This window comes from Pollicipes pollicipes, unplaced genomic scaffold (genome assembly GCF_011947565.3).
Source record: "Pollicipes pollicipes isolate AB1234 unplaced genomic scaffold, Ppol_2.1 Scaffold_3216;HRSCAF=3773_pilon_pilon_pilon, whole genome shotgun sequence".
In the NCBI taxonomy this organism is placed as follows: Eukaryota; Metazoa; Arthropoda; class Thecostraca; order Pollicipedomorpha; family Pollicipedidae; genus Pollicipes; species Pollicipes pollicipes.
The window spans coordinates 1,691,437-1,712,080 of record NW_023596251.1 but is presented as its reverse complement, the minus strand read 5'-3'; the positions used below and the strand labels follow the sequence as shown (position 1 = coordinate 1,712,080).

Below are 20,644 nucleotides of genomic sequence, written 5' to 3'. Positions count from 1 at the left end.
TAATGCAACCATGAATACCACACATCTTCTGCTTGGGTAGGCTGTTCACGGCTCTTGAACATCGCACATCAGCATCGTGAAATTCATGCAATCTCGTAATGTCTGGTCGTATGGGGCTTACTCCGCCCCAGGGGTGAGAGCCATTGCAGTGTGAACCCCTGGAACTGGACGGCTTACGCGGCGCAGCTAGAAGAGCTGTACCCGTACAAGACGACCTCGATGTCTAGCCTCGCCAACAGACCCACTCGCGTTGCTTCGGTGTCCGTTAAATCAGCCAGCCTCGCCAGCCACTCCTGCTGGTGCCCACCCCTCACGACAGGGTGGGAGGCAGACGACCTTATATAGCCTCAGCAGCGAGTGCGTCGTATAGCCTCAACGACTCAAACGCAACATCAGCAGACTACACGGAATGACAAGCAAACATTATCAGGGCATGCTCTTGCTACTCCATAGACCCCCCCCCCCCCCCTTCTACGCCCAGGGGTGTCCTTGTTACACTTGAGGGGCCGCGCTCTAAATATCAGATTTGAACATTAGACCTCTGACGATGCTCCATAAAAGAATGGCTTCAAAATTTTCAAACTACTGTTGGAACCTCAAACGATTATTGCGAGTGCCGCCTCTGTTCCTGTCGGGGCGCCATGAGTTCGGGGTCAATGCCCTTTAAAATCCAGCGCGCGAGCCTGTGCGCTCCTATCTAGCTGCATCGCGTACTGCTCATACATGTGGGGCTGGTTTCAACTATTCGCAACGCAAATGCCTCGTTCCATTAGTCCGCTGGTGGGGTCGAGATGCTATGTTAATTCTTCGACAGACTACCGTCAAAGTGTTTTGGTTAGATATCAGCTTCCGACAGTCAAATCAAAACAGTGGCGCGCCAAGGGGAGGGGCTCAAAAGACCTAAGCCCTAAGGGGGGGGGACGTCGGGTTTGAGCGTAGTTTTTCACCACAACACTGCCGAAAGTAATTCCGGAAGCCGGCAGTCAACAACCATTCTGGTTTTGGCCGCAAGGAAAAGGAAATTGGCCTCGGCCAGAAGTAAACCCACAAATGGACTCAGGAATGGTTAGGACTTGAGATGGACCCGAGAACGTCGGGACGTCGCAGACCACGAGACGCCACGGACGCCGAAATACTACCGAAATAACACGAGATCCTCATCTGCATCTGCACCCGCTTCTGCGCCTGCGTCTGGGTCTGCACGCCACATACGGCGCGATTCCCCAGACATCTCAGAAGACGGGGCATCAGCCGATGGCGTACCGGGCGCTGACATACCTTGGACGCCATGGCACGGCAGTAGCTGGCACACCGCAGACGCCATGGTACGGCAGTAGCTGGCATACCGCAGACGCCATGGTACGGCAGTAGTTGGCATACCTTGGACGCCATGGCACGGCAGAAGTTGCATACCTTGGACGCCATAGTACAGTAGGGGCTGGCACACCGCAGGCGCCATGGCATGGCAGTAGCTGGCACTCACTCCGACATGGTTACCGCAGACGCTGTGGCATCACGAATGGCAGCATCTTCCGGGTAAACAGACATCGAGGATGCTGGGATATCGGGGAATCCCAGGCCTCGCAGAACTGCTGCTATAGCACGCACAAGCGATGCCACCGATGTCACATTACGTGATGTCACGGATACTGTGACGCACTGCATGTTGAAATGTCACGGTGCAATGTCACATGATGCCGCGCGCGCTGTGGTATATTGGACGCTGAAATGTCACTGGTATGGTGACATGACAATGCCTATGGTGTCACATGTTCGACGCCATGGTCACTAACCCTGCGGCGCCCCGAATACATGGCGTCACGGCAGCGGAGAATCGCTCGACGCGGAAATATCACTTATGCTGTGAAATCGCGCACGCCGGGATATCACGCGCGCCGTGATAGCACGACAGTCGTGATATCACGCGCGCCGTGACATCTGACGCCCGCGGCACACGGACAAGACGTGCAATATTTCGCGCCACGACGGCACCGCACCGGCAACCAACACTGAATCAATGCTGAGAGCTGTGGAGCACGCCCGCCCCGCCGGGTCATGTCAGGACCTCTCTGGCGGGCTGAACGGGCGCCGATGTTGGGCGATGTGCCGATTCGTGGGAGGCGTGGGACCTATGGAAACGAGGATTAAGACGGACCTACGGGATCTGCGGACATACGGACAAACGGATCGGACGGGACCTACGGGACCTACGGACAAACGGATCGGACGGGACCTACGGACAAATGGATCGGACGGGATCAACGTGACCTACGGGACCTACGGACAAACGGATCGGACGGGACCTACGGGACCTACGGACAAATGGATCGTAACGGGACCTACGGGACCTATGGACACATGGATCAAGACGAGACCCATGGGACCGAGCGGAGAAGCGCCGCCGCCGCCACCAAGCTGGACAACAGGCAACAGGCGCTTCGACGTGATGGTCAGCAAGGGCAGGCAGGCTTGGCGGCGCGACTTCGGCCTGGCCAGCGAGGCGCGGTTGATGTCACGGGTTGCAGCGCCCACCACTGACCTGATACAGTCGACTCTGGGACCTGACCTGTCTCGATCCAGAGACCTGACCTGACCCGATCCCGGGAGCTGACCTGAACCGATGCCGGGACCTGGCCTGATTCGGTCCAGAGACCTGACCCAAGGCGTGCCCGAGACCTGACCCGACCTGAACCGGCCCTGAGACCTGATCAGATCCTGCCCCGGGACCAGACCTGGAATGGTCCTGGGACATGGTCTGCCCCGACCAGACCGCAACACATCGCGCTTGTCAATCGCTGCTGAAATTCACGTCTGTATCTATCCCTGCATGTCTATCACATGGCCGGTTCAGGTATATTACCGACTGACCTACTGAGCACCGAAAAATACAGACTGAACGGACATCACCGAAGAATACGGATCAGACTGAGGTCACCGAAGAATACGGACTGAACCGAGGTCACCGAAGAATACAGGCTGCACAGAGACCACCGAAGAACAAGGACTGACCTTATGACCGCATTTGTCGCACAAATGTGCATGGCACACAGCACATAAAATCCTGGTGCACCAGTGCAACGGAGCTTCAAATAATGGTGCCGGAAGGGCAAGAGAAGAGTGGAGACGACACCAGGACTGCTGCCAAAGCGCGACCCTGCTCTGAGGTCAACACTGCAAGGTGAAATAACGCCCCCGACGGGGCAATCTTCTGCCCTCCAAAATCGCTCGGTATCATAGACAACTGATCAGACAAGCATAACTCAGAAACCAATGCTTGGCCCATACGCGCGGCCTCGCACTGAGAGCTGACACAGATGGGACTGTTCTCGGCCGGATGTGGGCGCTGGTCAATCATCCCATAGTCTCCTTATTCCCCGGCCCACTGCTGATGATTAATCATTAAGTAACTGGCTATGATCGGCCTGACATGACAGAAGACGGCAGCTCGCTGAGTCACTGCTCAAATAAAAACAGAAAACTCAAAAAGCAGGAGCGTGTGGTCGATTTGTACTCATCTAGATTAGCCTGTTCTTCTTACGTCGCCTTAGTTCTCCTTATATGGTGCCTCCAATGTCTACCGTCTGATCCCTTCACCCAAATACGCTCCGAGTGACGTGATCCCGCTGCAGCTCTGCAGAACTGCAGCCGCAAGGGTTAACCACCACTCAAAAATCAAATTTCCAACTACTGAGGGAAGTCATCTCGGTCGGCCTGCCCACCGCAGATCACATACATGACCTGGCGCGCTCACGTCCTCCCCAACCCCGCGCGGTCCCAACTACCACTCCTCCGTCGTCACGACAGCAGCGGCGGCGCCGCGGCGGCGGCGGCGGCGGCAGTGGCATCGGCGGCATCGGCGGCGGCGGCGGCGGTGGCGGCAGTGGCATCGGCGGCAGAGGCGGCGGCGGCAGTGGTATCGGCGGCAGTGGTATCGGCGGTGGCGGCGGCAGCAGCAGCAGCGGCACCGACGGCGGCGGCGGGTGGCGGCGGCGGCGGCGGCGCCGCGCGTTCGGCGCCAGCCGTGCAGCGGCGGGCGGGGGGGGGGGGGGGGTGAAAGCGTGCCGGTCGCCGGGCCGGCAACAGGGGCGGGGCGGGGCGGCCGGCGGGGGGCGGAGTCCGCCTGCAGCGGTGCACGCGGCGCTCGCAGCCGCGCCGGCCGGCCGGCGAAGTCGCGTCGCCGCGCGGCGGCCACCACGTTCCCACGCCGCTCCGCCGTGAGTGATCTTCCATCGATCCGCGCGCCCGCCGTCCGCTCGTGGATGGCGGCTTGGAGCGCGCCCGGCGGAGTGCGCCGCGGTCCCGGCCGCCCCCGCCGTCCGGCTGAGTTTGGCGACGCTTACGTCTCCGATGTGTTTCTTTCCGCCGCACGCCCGCAGCCGGATGTAAAATTTTCTAGGTCGATGGGTAGGGTGTGTGTGTGGGGGGGGGGGGCTGCTGCTCACGCCCAGTGAAGGAGCATGTGAACGGTCCGGTGCCAGAGCCCCCCCCCCCCCCCCTCCGCTCCCTCTCAGGCAGCGAGGTCAGGAGATCGCCGAGATGCGCAGTGCTTCGGTTGGGCCTGAGGCGGGGTGAAATGGTGGTTTTATCAGTAAGCCGGTGTTGGTCACCCGCCGGGCTCTCCCGCTCGGTGCTCCGACTGCGCCGACTACACCGACTGCAGCACTGCACGGAGGATGCAGCCAGTTGCAGCCTAAATGGCGGTCTCGGAGTATTATCCCGAGTCTCGACAAACCGTCCGGCGCCCACAAACTTAACGTAAAGCTCGACGGCACCCCGCTGCTGGTAACGCCGACCTGGGCCGTGAGATACACCAATCCTGTTCCAGCTCCTGTTTGGTGCAACGTCCAGTACTCGCTGAGAGCACGCGGCTGTTATATAACTGTTAAACACGTCCCGATTGTGAACAAAACATTGTATTCTCGTACGAGCCAGCCAATCCAGCCTAGCTTATCACTCCACTCATTCCATACTCTACAGCGAGCCATGGCGGCACATACAATCAAAACATTGGAAGCGTGCTGTCGTGGGCGACACTGCGTCCGCAGAACTAGGCTACTGAAGGCCATGATTTAACAGAAAAAGACAACGTCACGGGGTTTGGATACCGTCCGAGGTCACGGGGTTTGGATACCGCCCGAGGTCTTGGGGTTCGGATACCGTCCAAGGTCACGGGGTCTGGATACCGTCCGAGGTCACGGGGTTTGGATACCGTCCGAGGTCACGGGGTTTGGACACCGTCCGAGGTCACGGGGTTTGGATACCGTCCGAGGTCACGGGGTTTGGATACCGTCCGAGGTCACGGGGTTTGGATGCCGTCCGAGGTCACGGGGTTTGGATACCGTCCGAGGCGTAAATATTGGGTTCTGAGCATGGTTCAGAGGACAATGACGAAGTGGCCCGCCGAACCATACAGCTAGACAAACGTCATTTCGTGCATATTGCAGATGTTTGCAGTGGATAACCACTCTCTCGACAGCGGTATTGTATACTTTGTTGCAGTACGGTATACGTTGCAGCGATGCGGTGTACACTGCCGCGGCGGTATGGTGCACGTTGCAGCGATATGGCGTACATTGCAGCGATGTGGCGCACGTCGCAACAAAATTTGCTGATGAAAATATTTGGCTTTGAGAAAACTATGATGTCCTCAAACGTGCGAAATATCTTTCTTCATCAGATCCACGTGTGATCATGACATCATCAGACCCACGCAGTGCCAGAAACTATGCGACCCACACGAGACCACGAGATCATCAAATCGCGTTGAAAATATATTTCTACCACCATTCACGGGCACGACACATGACTTTCTTAGAATACTGTGCCCTCTTATAACAGAACTAAGTCTGGCGCAAGCAGGACGACGCGCGCATGAGGGGTAGGAGTGACATAATGTACCCCTGAACTGCGCGGGCCAGCCGCTCAACGGCCCCACCTGGCCTGAGGAGGGCAGTGATGCTGCAGCGGGCTGCGCATCACGCCTACAAGAGACCATTTGTCGGTGGACGCCGGCAGGGTTTCGAGAACGGCGGCTCTGGGGCTCCAGGGTATCATCGACAGGGCTTCGTCCTCCTTAACAATGCCACCATGTACGCCATGGATTCAGCCTCGGATACTGACGGAGTCTGACGGACTGACGGAGTTCTTTTTGTTCCGTTCGGGGGGGGGGGGGGGATGCAGTGTGCACTCAGAACGGCCTTAACTATTCACGTCCGGATATTATCTCATTTTCACGATACTCTTCAGACAGCTTAGGGCCTATCGGGCACGGTGACGTCATTTGTCAGCGACTGGCGTGACGTGAGCGCCTGTGCGGAAGGAGCCTGAACGTCTTCTGGACGACTGACAGCTCCAACACACTCCAGCCGGGTATATATGGGTGGCGAAATAAAGAGAATCCACATGCCGCCAGCTTTTACGTCACTGGTGCTGTGCTGGCCGGACAGAACACTCCCAACAGGCCGAAAACGAAATGGTGCTCTGCGATGTTGTGTAACCGCTGATCAACACCTTGGATTCCAAGGCACAAAATCTGCATGCTGGGTTTCACACACAGGCGTATGAGCGGGGGGTTACGGGGACCATGCACACACCCCCATCCACCCCCCAAACGTTTGAGGACGTGTTGAATTAACCCCATGACGATGCATGGAACGATTCGACTTTAAAATCGACATCAGCCCACTCCGCCAACTCACACATATACGCCTGACACGTCCCAACGCCCTTGGTTTTAGGAACTAGAACTGAACAGCCCCGTCGGCACCCAAGACCCCACTCGGGAATTTCAAGCACTTTGTTGCTCATCTTGTCTGAACAACGTCCATACTGTGCTCTCGGCGAAAAGACAAACAGGACACCCACCTGTCAAACAACAGTCAGCAAGATATCGCGTTGGGACGGCTCAAGCATAGCAGACTCCGCACAACGATCTGATCTTTCAGGAGCGCTTGGCTTGGCCGCGCGCAGAAGAAGTCCCAAGCTGGCGCATCGCACATAACTCGCGCGCCTCACGGCATGCCTCGCCCTGGCTGGCGGTGTTATCGCCGGCCACGCCTCCGCCGGCGGAGAAACGACCAAGCGTGCCGCACCAGGTGCAACGCACGAGGAAGGCGGCGCCAGACACAACAGCAATCATTCGCGCAGAGCTGCCGGCCGACCGCCATCAAGACTTGGAGCCACTCGTGCTCTGCAGGAGTGAACCGGCCAACAGGAGTGTTATGTGACACCGCGCTGCCCGCGCCGGGCCCGCCAGGAGTGCCGAGTGGTGCCGAATGGAGTGCCGGCTCCAGCTCTTGCCAGCCGGGGCTCCGCCACGCCGGTGCGGAGCCACGCAGCATCGGCCAAACCGCTGGACCGCGGGTGCAGCCGGGAACAGAAGCGACGTGGGAAGTTCTGTCGATCACCGCGGCCTCTCCGTACCGCGTTCGAGCCTCGACAACGGCAGGAATTTGCTCGCCCTGCACGGCGGGTCGCGAGAACTTGATGTTGTGGAGCATTCGGCTTTGTTCTTCCAGTGATGCGCTAGAAAACCAGTACGAAACTGCGCTCCGTCCTCCCCTCGCCTCCCCTCCTCCCCCCCCCCCCCCCCCCCGTCGGCACCTGGGCTTTTCTCTCGCGGCGGAGGGCGGGACACACACACGCGAAGTCCCCGCCGCCACACGGCTAGCTCCAGAATAGCACCGCCGACGGTCTCACGCCACGTGCCCGGCAGTTTGCTGAGGGAGCAGCGACGCCACCGCCGTCCACTCCCGCAGACGACCGGCCGCGTCACTGGCCACGACGGAGCGACGGGTCACTGTAGGCCCTCCGACACCGCCACTCTGAGCAGTCAAACGGGCCGCACCGACGCCAGAACTCGGCCGACCGCTCACCGACAATGGAGAACGACCGCGACACCTGCGATGACGGCGGTCTCTGCCGTCGGCACACTCCGAACAGACGGTGCGAAGTCCAAACTGATACGCTCGCGTTCGGTCCGGCGCGAGGGCAGGACGACCCCGGGCTGCGTGGCTCACCGTCGCGCTGGGGCCTTTTGCGCGTACCTCGTGAGACGAGGGAGGGGGAGGGGGTCCGGCCGGTCCATATATTGACGGGCGCGGCGCATGTCGCCGAGCATGCGTCCACCGCACCTGCGATGGCCGCAGTGACGCGCCGTCCCCAGCCGAGGCGGCGGATCGGGCTCGGGCTTCAACGTTGAGCAAACCCAACGTGCTGTGACGCCGCCGTGATTATCTGAGCTCAGACACATGTCCGTGGCTCCAACAGCAACCACGCTCGGAACGCAGACACTCATCCAAACCCATCACTGCACATTCGGATAATCCTCGGACATTTAGCCATCCTCATCAATAAATGCCACATGACATGCTAAAATTCATGGCATCCGGACAAATGAGTTCGATGCAGGACTGTGGCGGCCATGAAATAATTGCGATCTGACTTAATGCCAACATCCAAAAGTGCATCTTAATCACAGTGCATATAGGTTTGTATCGTTATATCAGGTTATTTGTTGTTATACAGCTAGTTGCTACAAAAGCACAGTTATTGGACGCTTGGCATTCCATCGCAATTGAAAAGTACAACACGAACTATCCCCTTGCCACCGCGCTGAACTTAAGCGCGCTGTTAAACCCCAAATCGTATGTGATTTTCATCACAGCAAGCTGTCTGATTTATTACGTCAGAGAACTCCAGGTTCAAAAATGTCATGCTGTCCGCTTCCCTCGCTGCCACCGATGGCAGCGAGGGGAGTGAACAAGTCAGTAGCAGACCAGCGCGGGGAGCGCCGCCCTGTTCTGCGCCCCACTGCACGCCTCCCACTTCAGACTCTGTCTCAGCTCTGCTGCTGCCGACAGCGTTCTTGAGGTGTCGGCACTGGCGCGGGCTCTTGGATCGCGTCAGGCGTTATTCGCCCGCCATCACAGAGGGGATGACACGGAGCTCCAGACGACAGCGCCACGTACGGAGCGGAGCGCGCTCGGGTCAGGCTCCCAGCGCAGTTCGTGCAAGAGCATGCAAGGCCAGATTCCGACCGACAGGCCGGCTTGGTGCAAGTTAGCACGGAAACAGGCAATGCCAAAACGAAAACGCGTCGAGTGAAACGAATTCCGCAGATTCCAGTCTGTGCGCAGAAAAACAGTGGCGATTCTCCGTAAAACCAACGTTGTGTTTTTGCCTCGTCTAGTACAACACAGACCCCTCAGGCACGCGAGCGCGCGGCCGGTCCTCGCCAGAAGCACGTCGCCTGGGGCATCATCAGTCGTAACCCTGATCGAAACTGCCCGCCGCCCCGGCCGACGAACAATTCTCGCCGCGGACGGCACAAACAGCCGCACGAGACGCACGCCGCGTCCAGCGCCACAGCGGAGACAACGGGACAGAGCGCGCTCACCTGCGTGCCGATCAGAGCTACAGGTGATCCCCCTCAGCGCGGGGGACCCGGCGTGTTATCGGCGCCCAGATTACCTGGAGTATGACATGGAGCTGATGCTTTTTCATGTGAGGAGGGTCCGGGTAAAAACCCCTCCCGCAGAATCTCCAACTCCGGCACCACACACCGTTTGCATACGCGACGGCTGCAGCCCTGTCACCTTCTGATGACGTCACTGTTCCACCAGCCACGGTTTTTCCTGAGCACCGTGCACAGGCGCCGACGCTTTGTTGATCCACTGTATCGGTCCACTGTATCTGATTCTGTATCTGGGCTGGCGCCGGCGTCGACGTGAGTTGGGGAGAGGGGGGGGGGGGGGGGGGCAGGCACAGTTTTTTTCAGCGACTTGGACACCGTGCCGCGATACAGCTGCAGTTCCACGTGTGGGCAGCTCTACCAACGAGTGCTTGCTGCAGCTGTCCCACATGGCTATGTCCGGAGAAAACGAAGTATTTAGCCACCTAGGCGCAGCCAAGCCCTCCACCTACAATTCCACCTTTACCCTGCATTCAGGTGCGCCCGCGCCAACGCCACGCGCACTGAAGCACGCGCGCCAAAGCAGAGGTAGAATTCTCGGGCAATGCTCTTGATAAGCCAACAGAAGATAACGCTAACTGAAAAGACAAAAATTTTAGCGGCTGTTAAAATGATGACCTTTTCTCACAACGCTATCAACAGACAAAACTTAGCGGTGAGCACTTTTGGCCGTGGACTATTTTTGGTACGAAACAAATGAAAGAACAGTCATTTCCAAGAACTTTCAACGTGGTGCCAGACGCGAATATTCGTTCAATTTATTTTGTAGTGAAGATGGTCCATGACTGAAAATGATGATGACTAAGCTGACTGTATGCACACTTTTCCCTCGTGACGACCGCTTCAAATCTTATTTTGAAAGGTGATGTGCAGACCTAGTTGTAAAAATTAGGACAACTAAGGAATCCTCTTTAAGACAGAAGCCCAGCGGACTCACGTGTTCCCAGAAAGTCAAGATCCGGGATAGAACAAATACACGCTCCAGGTTTGGGACCGATGTCCGGCTGGGACCCAAGGATGCTGATCGGGGAATTAACAGCCTCGTTTCAAAGTTGCACTTTGAGAGCCTTTGAAAGCCTTTGAAAGCCAGCCTCGTTTTAAAGTTGCAGAAAGGTCCAGTCTTGGACCTTGCTTCCCTCGCTGCCAGAGGTGGCACCACCGTCGAGACCGCGCAGTGTGGGGGGGGGGGAGATTTTCGCGGCGCTGTTCCCTTGCGCGCAGCACGTTGTCCTCCGCATGCCCCGCCTCAGGTCAGGTAGGAGACCGTGCCTGACGGAAATTGGGGTAGGCATGGCGCTGCATTTCTCGAAAATTTTGGTGTTGACTCCGTGATGATGCGTGGCAATCTTGATTTGATTTCAAAACAGGTTCCTCCTAAAAAAACAAAAACAGGAAAACAGGGCCCCGGCTGTTATCACCACGGGTGTGAGAACGTCTAAAAATCCGTAAGTGCAGAGACCCCACTCTCAGGGCGACTTTTGCGATGCATTACAATCGTGTCAACGTTACACTTCCACGAAGAGTGGGAAGAGCATGGCCCCACGCCCTCCCCCCCCCCCCCCTTCGCCGTTCCTACGCCAAGGATTGCACGGACCGGAGCGACTGATGGCCCTCGCCTGCCGTGAATCACTCCCGCCCTTCGCCGACGGCTGGCGCGCGCCTGGCCTGCTCTGGAACATCACAAATGATGCGACTGCAGCACTACGTGACCTACAAACCGGCCGGCAACAGCCGATTGTGGAGTCGCCCCCCCCCCCCCACCCCCCCCCCCCCCCCCCCCCCCTTCATCCGGAACGCTTGCGAAGAGCATGTGCGCATGTTCGGCGGGGGCATGCGGGCGGAGGGTGGGCGGGGGACGGCGGGCAGGGGGCGGCGGGCAGCGGGTGGTGGGCAGCAGGTAGACGACTGGAGGGGAGCCAACGGGCAGCACGTGTCGCGAGGACGGCGCGGTGACGCGGAGTAGCTTCGCGTAGTAGTAGCGGAGTTGGAGGAGCGTGACAAACGTAAGGGTCACTCGTCTGGGAGAACACTCATAGTCCGAGAGTGAAGCCAGTCCAATGTCGGGTGACCCGGGCAGCTCCAAACGCCAGCCACAAACGCATTCACTCCACATTCCACATTAACACCACTGAGGTGAAAATCTTAGCAGAGGCCACCTCAGACGGCGGCTTCCACAGCCCCCCCCCCCCAAAGGCCAGTCCACAGCCCTTCCACACGACGGTGGAGGGGCTCCAGCATTTCTTAACGGGTACGCAGACGACGCGCGGGGGGGGGGAAGCAGCAGAGCCGACATCACGCAGGAGTGCAGCCAGGGCATGGAAAGTGGAGGCCGGTAGGGACGTAGCCAGGACATTGGTAATAGAGGTTGACAGAAGCCAGGGCGTGGGGAATGGAGGCCGGCAGGGGCGAAGCCAGGGTGTGGGGAATTGACACCAGCAGGGGCGCAGCCAAGATGTGGGAAATGGAGACCGGCAGGGGCGACGCCACCGGGGCGGAGGGGGCTGTCCCGGCCATATTTGCAAACACAATTCATATTGCCCGTAGCGCTGCAATGGCAACTCATGAAAACGCTTTCCTGTTTCTCATTTTCTACCGATTATCACGCTACTGAACACCAGCTTCCAGACCTATGCACCGCTGTGTGCCCACTGTTGGTGCAGCAGCAGCGGTGACGAAGGTCGATGGCTCCCCACGCTGATCCGCCACCTCGGCGCTGAAGCCCGGAAGTAACGGCGCTCAATCTGCCATCAGTTCTCGCGAACTCAACTTCCATCCGATGCGTTGGCAAATGCGCGGAGCCCTACGGTGTCGGCAGTTACGTGAGTTAGACCACTTCTGACCGCACCTCGGACTGAAAGGTTAGCGGCTAGCCCGAACTTGTGCGTGCGTGCGTGCGTGCGTGCGTGCGTGCGTGCGTGCGTGCGTGCGTGCGTGCGCGCGCGCGTGTGCGTGCGTGCGTGCGCGCGTGTGTGTAGTTCCGCTTCAGGGAACTCGATTCCGACTGGGCTCCCGCGCGGGAGCTGATTCCGGTCCCGACTCCAGAGGCCACAGCGCAGCTGTAAGCTCGATTCCCCACCGTATCCCAGCGGGGTCGACTCCGGACACCGTGGCTTAAGATATAACCGGCCGCACGGGGTGAGAGACCGTACATGTGTGATACGTGGGATATTTACACATAAGGCAAGACAGGAACGTAAAGTGCCGCACTTGGTACACCTCTCAGCTCATGGATACTGCACTGCATTTGTTACTTATCAGGAAAACATCAACTGTTGGTCAGCTTTTTCAATCTGAGGTGTTATTCAAGACCGTCGTTTTATATGCTTTTGGTCCACGCCCTCACCGCTACCTCATCACCCTCTCCCCTGGCTCTTCGGCAGCGCACAATGCAATTGAGCAAAAAGAGAATGCTAGACCGAGAAAATAAATACCAATTATCTCACCACTGCTACACCAAAAAACCTAGACGTATTACTATCAGCATCGTGTTCATTTTGTACCAAAAACATCCTGTAGGTTGCATGCTTCCGTCATGCCAACTCTTTTATATATTAGGCCTGTCTACAAAGGTTGGCAGGTTTTCACATGGTGATACCTGGACTGGGAAAAAGAGCAATTGGCTGCAAGATGCAGCAATTTCAAAAGTATACTGTGGCCAAGATAAAAGTAAACCCATATTTCACCAAAAGTGTCAAGTGTATTTGTCGCACAACCGTGACGGCGGTGTTGTTCGACCGCCACCTGAGTGACAAAACACGATCAGCGTTATTGGGCGTCATCAGCGATCAGCGTCATCGGGCGTCATCAGCGATTCCAAGCCCACCTAATTGTGAGAGCAAAAGATATCACTTCTAACAACCAAGGAAGCACCAGTTTTTGTTTGCTAAAAAGATGCATTTTAGCAGTGTACTCGAAAACTTTCCAAAGCATTTCGCCCGCACGCGTCAGGCCAATCCATTGTACATAAAACCGTCGTTTTGTGCCCGGGCAAAAAAGCCGTCGTTTTGTGCCCAGGCAGCGTTCAATAAACGTGAACGTTACAGTTTGCCGGCAATCACAAGGGCTTAAACGAACAGCTTGTTTTTTCTGTGAATTTCATCCCATTCCATGCTTTTCACAGAAAGGCAGGTTCCAACTGTGTTGAAATACTCATGCTTACCGCAATAAAAGCAAAATTGCAGCCAACGAAATATATATCTTTTACACCTGGGACGCAAATTTAAGCCGCCGAAATCCGAGGAGAAATCCGGTTTTAAGGGCCGGTTAGGTAAACCTTATCGGTTCAGCCCCTCTCTCGACCAGTTTTAAAAGGTGACAACCCTGGTGCTACATAACGATTATTGCAACGAACACGTCTGGATTAAATTCCTGCTCCCACGTACTCGGTTTCATTTCTTCAAAGGCAGTTATACAACTTGAATCAACGAAGCTCGGTTCAATACAGATATGACCCAAAGCCCAGTCACTATCACCGAAGGCCTGGGTAGCATGCCCTGTATGGAATGTGCAAAACACCCTGCTTTGGCACGAGTCCAACCGATGGCATGCACGCGTGCGAGCCGGCACTTCCAAGTCGGCTGGCGAGATGTCTCCCAGAACGGACCGCGACGACGCGCCGACCGAAACACCGCCGCACGACCTGGCACGCGCGCTACTCCGCTGAGGATCCCCGGTCAGCCTGGATTATGTGGAGACCTTTCCAGAGCAGTGAGCGATGGCTGCGACAAAGCCCAGTCAGCGCCGGTCAGGATCTGCATCCGCAAGAAATCTACATCGGGCCGCAGCAACGCGACGTCGTCGTCGAGGGACATCTACCCGGAACGGAAGTTCTGCATTCCGAGATCTCTCTGGACGCGAGGTCCCATCGCTTCAGCTCGATGGCGTCAGCCCAATGATCTCCGCCTCAGCTCAGGCCTCAGCGCAGGCCTCAGCGATGTCCTCAGCCTCAGCGCAGGCCTCAGCGATGGCCTCAGCCGCAGCTCAGGCCTCAGCGATGGTCTCAGCTGCAGCTCAGGCCTCAGCGCAGGCCTCAGCGCAGGCCTCAGCGATGTCCTCAGCCTCAGCGATGCTCTCGGCTCGACGCACACGTCGATGTCTGTCACAGTACAACGCTTTCGTAAAAAGGAAGGGGGCAATGCAATTGTGCGCACACACTACATTGTGCGCATGCGTTAACATATTCTGGGGCAGCATCGTGAGTTTGGTGCCCCTCACTGAGATTCCTGCGTAAGCCGAAGGTTTGAGACTCGCACCGCGCTTGAACACAGGCGCTGCACTGATGCACCGACGACGCGTGGCTTTAAACGCGCGACAACGCCACACGAAAACCACAAGCAAGGCTGATCCGCGCGCGCCAATAATTCTCAAGTGCGCACTTCATTGAGCAAACCCGAGCCTGCGTCGCTGGCCTCGCAATGCAATCAAACACATGTGGAAAGCGATCTGCGCAAAATCGCATTTCGATTTCTGCTTTCGTTTTTAAGGGAACACGGCGCCCATCGTCAGACGCCTTGCATGAAACGCCGGCGACTGCCAATGGCCGTGGAGTTTTAGGGCGCGTCGACTGGTCGTGGAGCTGCAGCGACTAGATTAGCGCTCAGGGGCCACGGCACAACCAGTATTTGAGCCCCCCCCCCCCCCCCCACCCACCCCACCCCCACGTGGGAACACAAGGTGCTACTAACCACTTAGCCATTATGCCTCTTTGCCGCCCTCTTCGAATGCCGTAAGTGGCTTAACTATACCGCAGCAATGTCGCAGCTCTGGCGCACCAGGCCCCTGCAAATGTCACTGCAACCCAGATGTCCGTGCACAGGTCGACCACGGGTCACGACCCGCTGGGAGACACACCTTCACTGTGACGCGTTTGAGCCGGCCGGCGCGGGGGCCGCTGTGGGGGAGGGGAGGGGGGCTTGGAGCAGGTCATCGCTCGCATCGCCAGTCCGATCGAGGTCACACAGGGTGCCGGAAAGGGGAAGCGCGGGAGGGACGCTTCCATTGTCCAAGGATAGCGGAATTTTCCCATCGCAGATCTCTCACTAAACGTGTCTTTGGATCATGAATCGCTTCCAGAATATGATGCAATATTCTCCAGCATCTGTTCCTTGGGCCGGCCCTGGAGCACAGCTCTGACAGTCGCCTGATCAGGTGACTGGCTTCTGTAAGGACGAAAGTCTACGTGATGCTCGGTCTGGAAGGACAAGGACTTTGAATTCCCTGCTTCGAAATTCCGGAGCCAAACCTCAACGCCACGCCACTGCGAGGATTGCGATCAGCATCATGACAGGTCAGGCTAGGTCAGGCTAGGTCAAGCTAGGTGGACATTGGCATTGGTGAGACAACAATCAATCATCACCAGTGATTCCTTTACCAATGTATATCACCGACCAAGCAGCTAGGCCCTGGATTGGTCCGTCCCAGGCCCGTAGGCTCCCTGACGGCGGACCGCACAGGCTGGGGTAAGAACGGGTCAGCCACCGCACCATCTTCACAGGTGTTGACCGGCCACAAAACTTCGTTCGCCACATGTGAATGCAGTGTACAGTGCGCTTCACCCATCCTCCCTGGCGCTCTTCCGGCACTCCAGAGCAGGGCTCCATTGTCCGGACAGCTACGGCGGCCCAGCAGAGCTTCAGCTAGATCAAGCGTCCAAACACGTTCACCCTGCCGCTGGTGGCCGCGCGCCACGGCGCACGCAGAACTACACGGGCTGAGAGTTGGGACAGAAAATCTGGTGCGGCGAACTAGAGGCCATCTCCGACCGTCGGCAAAACTTCACATTAACATCCTGCGGCGTCACATGACATGGCAGGAGCCGCGTGCGCCTCCTCTCGCGCTCCCGTACAGCAGAGGACGCGGTGGCAGTGCAGGAGGGCGCAGCGGGTCGGACTGCGCCGCCACGGGCTGGCGACCGGCCGGCGCCGTACCGCGCTGCCGTAAAAACCGGCAATCGCGCACCCTAATTGGGTATTGTTCAACTTCTCGAGGCGCCGACCGGGCGACCCAGATCGGCAGTTAGATCAAATAGAGCTCAGGTCTATGCCGAGGTGCTGGGCGCGGTCGGAGAGGCTCGCTGCGCAAGAGCAGGGCAGCTCTTCGAAAGACGCGGCGGGCTCCAGAAGCCAAAAACGGACACTGTCGTGAATTTGCCTCGGTCAAGCACGCCTCCGATCGCAGCAAAACCTGACAGACTTTTAAGGCTTCGGTAACTGCTTCAATCCTTGAACATACGCTAGTGAGACGAAAATTAGTGCCCAGGATGCTGTGAAACTTAGATGGGTATGCGCTGTTACAGAGCCAGACGCCCGTCATCAGGTCACGAGTGGCACAGTCGGTCAGGTGGCGGCCGTTCCCGGCGCGAGTCCCGCATGGGGTCACGTGAGCTCCACAGCCCCTTCGGCGTGCGCACACGGGAATGGAACGCACGTCGGACGTGGAAGGCCGAGAACGCATGCTGCTCAACACGCGCTCGCACGAACACGGTCCCGGGAGGCAACGAAACGCTGGCTCGTCACAGCATCCAAACAAGTTGGTCTCACAAACATGTCATTCTCTTCGCGTCCCTAAGCGCCGCTGAGATGTGCAGGATCTCTCAGATAAGAGCAGCATGCAGGCCATGCGCCATGCCGCCCGCAAGCGACAGTCCCACGCACGTGCACTCACGAGAGCTTCATCTGGTGCAGGTGTGAACTGTCAGCTCTGGAGACTGATCGAAAAAAACGAGCCCACTATGACGAAAGTTTTCCTGTCCATATGCCAGGCCAGAAACGAATCTCACACAAGTTGGCGGCTCAATTCAGTGAAAAATAAAAGGGATCATGGAGTGTTTCTACCCAACTGCCTTTCATGCACGTCTAATCTGAAAGCTACACCATGATGGCGGCTGTCTCGCGGCTGTCCCCCCTCCCCCCCCCCTCCATGTCGTCCGTCCTACGTCCCTCACAACATGGTGAAACAAACACCAGAGCCATCTTTCGTAATGATCAGCGGCACCCGGTGCTCTCGGATTTCTCTGCCGATTTTCCCATGCATTTCCACAAGCCTAGAGCCCCCTCCCCCCCCCCTCGACCCCAAAAAAGAATCCTCACGGGCCATCCCAACAGGCCCTAGCGGCCGGAGTCCTTGGGCAACTGCGGGCACTGACGAGCAAATCATGGACGTATTCACGCCTTACATACTACCGCGGTCCACGTCTATTTTGGTGACATTTCATGTGGCCGAAGCACAACAATGCTGCCAAACACTGCTGGTGTTCGGACCCTTCCGACCCCAGTGCTGTGCATGCTCACGAGGCAAGTCGCATTTGCGTTAAGAGCGGGGACGAAACTCGTCAACTTCGACCACTTGACTGGCGGCGGGGTGCGCCGGCGGCCCACCGGGCCGCCGCCACCCCGCAGGAGGTGGGTGGCGCCCGGCCCCGGCAGCCCGCTCCCCGCCGCCCGCCGCCCGCTCCTGAGGCCCGCCGCGCGTCGCTTTGTTCTCGCCGGCCGCCGCCGCCGCCGCCGCCGGTGGTAGGTCGGGCGCGGCGGCGGCGGCGGCGGCGGCGGCGGCGCGTGCTAGTGGCGGCCGCCGCCGGCGCGCGGCGGGGAGACGCACAGCCGGTGTCAATGACCCGGCGATAACGCCGACGGCGGCGGCGGCGGCGGCCGGCACGGGGGGTGAGCCCACGCATGAACACGTGATGCGTCTCGAAATTGTTTGAGGTTCCCACAGCGTTTTCGATGGTGATGGAGACAGCTTGTGAACGTTGTCATCAAACTAATACAGCTTTTTGCGGCGCATGGTATAGCAGTGTCATTTTATAGCCCATAGCAGTGCAATTGCGTCATATTTTGCAGGCGTACAAACGACGAGGGGGCATATGGGCCCTGCCCTCTTCCCCCATTTTCAAAGAATTCTGAACATTACCCCTAGGGTGACGACAGAAAAGAATCGACCTTAAAATTAGTTAGGCGCCTCCAATGAGCTGATCCTTCGCCGTGTCCTATTACGTGTTTCGGGAGTGCAGTTGTATATTCAGCTGGAGGAGTGCCACCTCATGCCCCGGCCCAAGCCTGCTGTCAATAGGACCAGCTTCGAAAGCTGCAGTCGTTCAGCAATTGGGTTTCGCCTAATAAAAAGATTGAGGTAATTGCACTGATCTGGACCAACCTCAGGCTGCACTAGTTTTGAGAATGACGGCTCTGAGGCTTTCCTATTTTTTCTAGTTGCACCACAATGCCTACAACTTTTCCTGCACCTGCTTGTACCAGTCACCTCGCAATAACTTTTTAAAAAAAAACGTTTCGAATGCTCTGCACCAGCAGCGTGGTGGGCTTGTTTTCTGCCTGCATCACAGCAGCACGACCACACACAGCAGACGAGGTGTCAGGGCCGGGCCTTCCAAGCCGGCTTTCCTCGTGCGATAGCGCTCCAGGACGCCCAGCTGAGGCGACGGGGGGGGGGGGGGAAGTGGGGGAGGGGCAGGGCGGTGCGCTTACCTTCCTCTGCTGTCGGCGGCGGCGAGTCTGGTCGCACTCGCAGACAGAGCGCAACACTGTTCTCGTTTGCGCGTTCGCGTTCGCGCTCGTCACCGCTCACCGGGCCCCGCGCGCGCACCAGGTTATCACTGTACGGGCGAAACAGCGGCGTCGGCCGCGCCCTCTTCAGCGCGTCGTCGCGCGCGAGCGACCGAACCTCACCGCCAGGAAAATTTCGCGCGCGGCAGGCGATCGCAGCCTCCGTCCACGGGCGCCGGTCAGCGGGCGCCAGTTGCACGAGGTCACGGCGAGTTTCGGTGTCGCTTTCGGCGCCTCCCTGCGCCGCCCCACCGGCTTTCTCGGCTTGCACTGCGGCGGCCGGCGCGGCGGCGGCCGCCGTCGCGTCGGCGGGCAGGCTCCGCCCCGCGCCGGCCGACTCGGGGGCTGATTGGCCGCCGCCCGCCGGGGGCGGGGCGTGCGGGCTGGCCGGCGGACTGGTGGTCGGCTCGGCAGACCGCCGGCACGCTGGAACGGGGAGGGATTGTAATCAGCCAGGGCGGTGTGAAATTATTCAACGCTGGACAGACACTTGGCAGAAAAAAACTTCATACGGACTCATGGCGGGTGCGGGTCGCCCGCTCTGCCCCGCCCACACCGAGCGGCGACTCGAGACCCGACCCGAGCTGGCAGCCGGGCCCCGGTCGTTACGGACGCGTGATAACGGGCGGCGCGAGGCTTACCGGCCGGATTGCATCGGCGAGCGACAGCAAAAACCCGCCCCCTGCCCGACTGGCGCCGGTACCAAGCCGCCGCTGCCCGCCTGCCCACCATGCTGCACTGATCAAGACTTGCGCTAACATGAGGGCTCGCAGTGACGCTCGGTTTGCATGAGGTAGCGTGCCTCAAGGGACATGCGCCGTAAAACACGCCTAACGTGGCCAATCCATATTACAGCATCAGCACGTCAAAACTGCTCGTCGATTTCCACTTGTTTACAATGGATGCATATTGCTGCTTGAGCCTCACCGTCACGTTTTTAAAGCTGATTGCATTGCAAATGATCTCTTGAGCCAATACTCAATAGCGTGCTCGGTACTAATGCTCATTCATTTGCTCAACATAAGTAACCTCCAAAATCATGCAGTCATTCATCAGGGCTGAGAAACTTTTCGAGTATTGCACAATGTTTCAAAGCACTGCAAATCAACAACCATTGCAGGACGGTCCGGCCCGGCGCGTGTGTTCTGTCTCAGAGGGTCCGGCTGCCTGCTGCGTCCAGAGCGGCTCACAACAGGCCCTCGTCTCTGGCACTCCTCCGTCCAGAGCGGCTCACAACAGGCCCTCGTCACTGGCACTCCTCCGTCCAGAGCGGCTCACAACAGGCCCTCGTCACTGGCACTCCTCCGTCCAGAGCGGCTCACAACAAACCCTCGTCACTGACACTCCTCCGTCCAGAGCGGCTCACAACAGGCCCTCGCCACTGGCACTCCTCCGCCCAGAGCGGTTCACAACAGACACTCGTCACTGGCACTCCTCCGCCCAAAGCGGCTCACAACAGGCCCGCGTCACTGGCACTCCGCCCAGAGCGGCTCACAGCATGCCCTCGTCACTGGCACTCCTCCGCCCAGAGCGGCTCACAACAGACACTCGTCACTGGCACTCCTCCGTCCAGAGCGGCTCACAACAGGCCCTCGTCTCTGGCACTCCTCCGTCC

General features: G+C 58.4%; 1 protein-coding gene across 1 annotated transcript in view; it reads right to left on the bottom strand.

Moving 5' to 3' along the window:
* LOC119091005 (leucine-rich repeat extensin-like protein 5) overlaps positions 1-20,644 on the bottom strand; it is a 100,287-nt gene that overhangs the window by 67,946 nt on the left and 11,697 nt on the right. Inside the window, exon 4 of the mRNA XM_037213727.1 lies at positions 18,952-19,455. Within this exon, the coding sequence (XP_037069622.1) occupies positions 18,952-19,455 (504 nt within the window). The remainder of the gene's footprint in view (positions 1-18,951; positions 19,456-20,644) is intronic.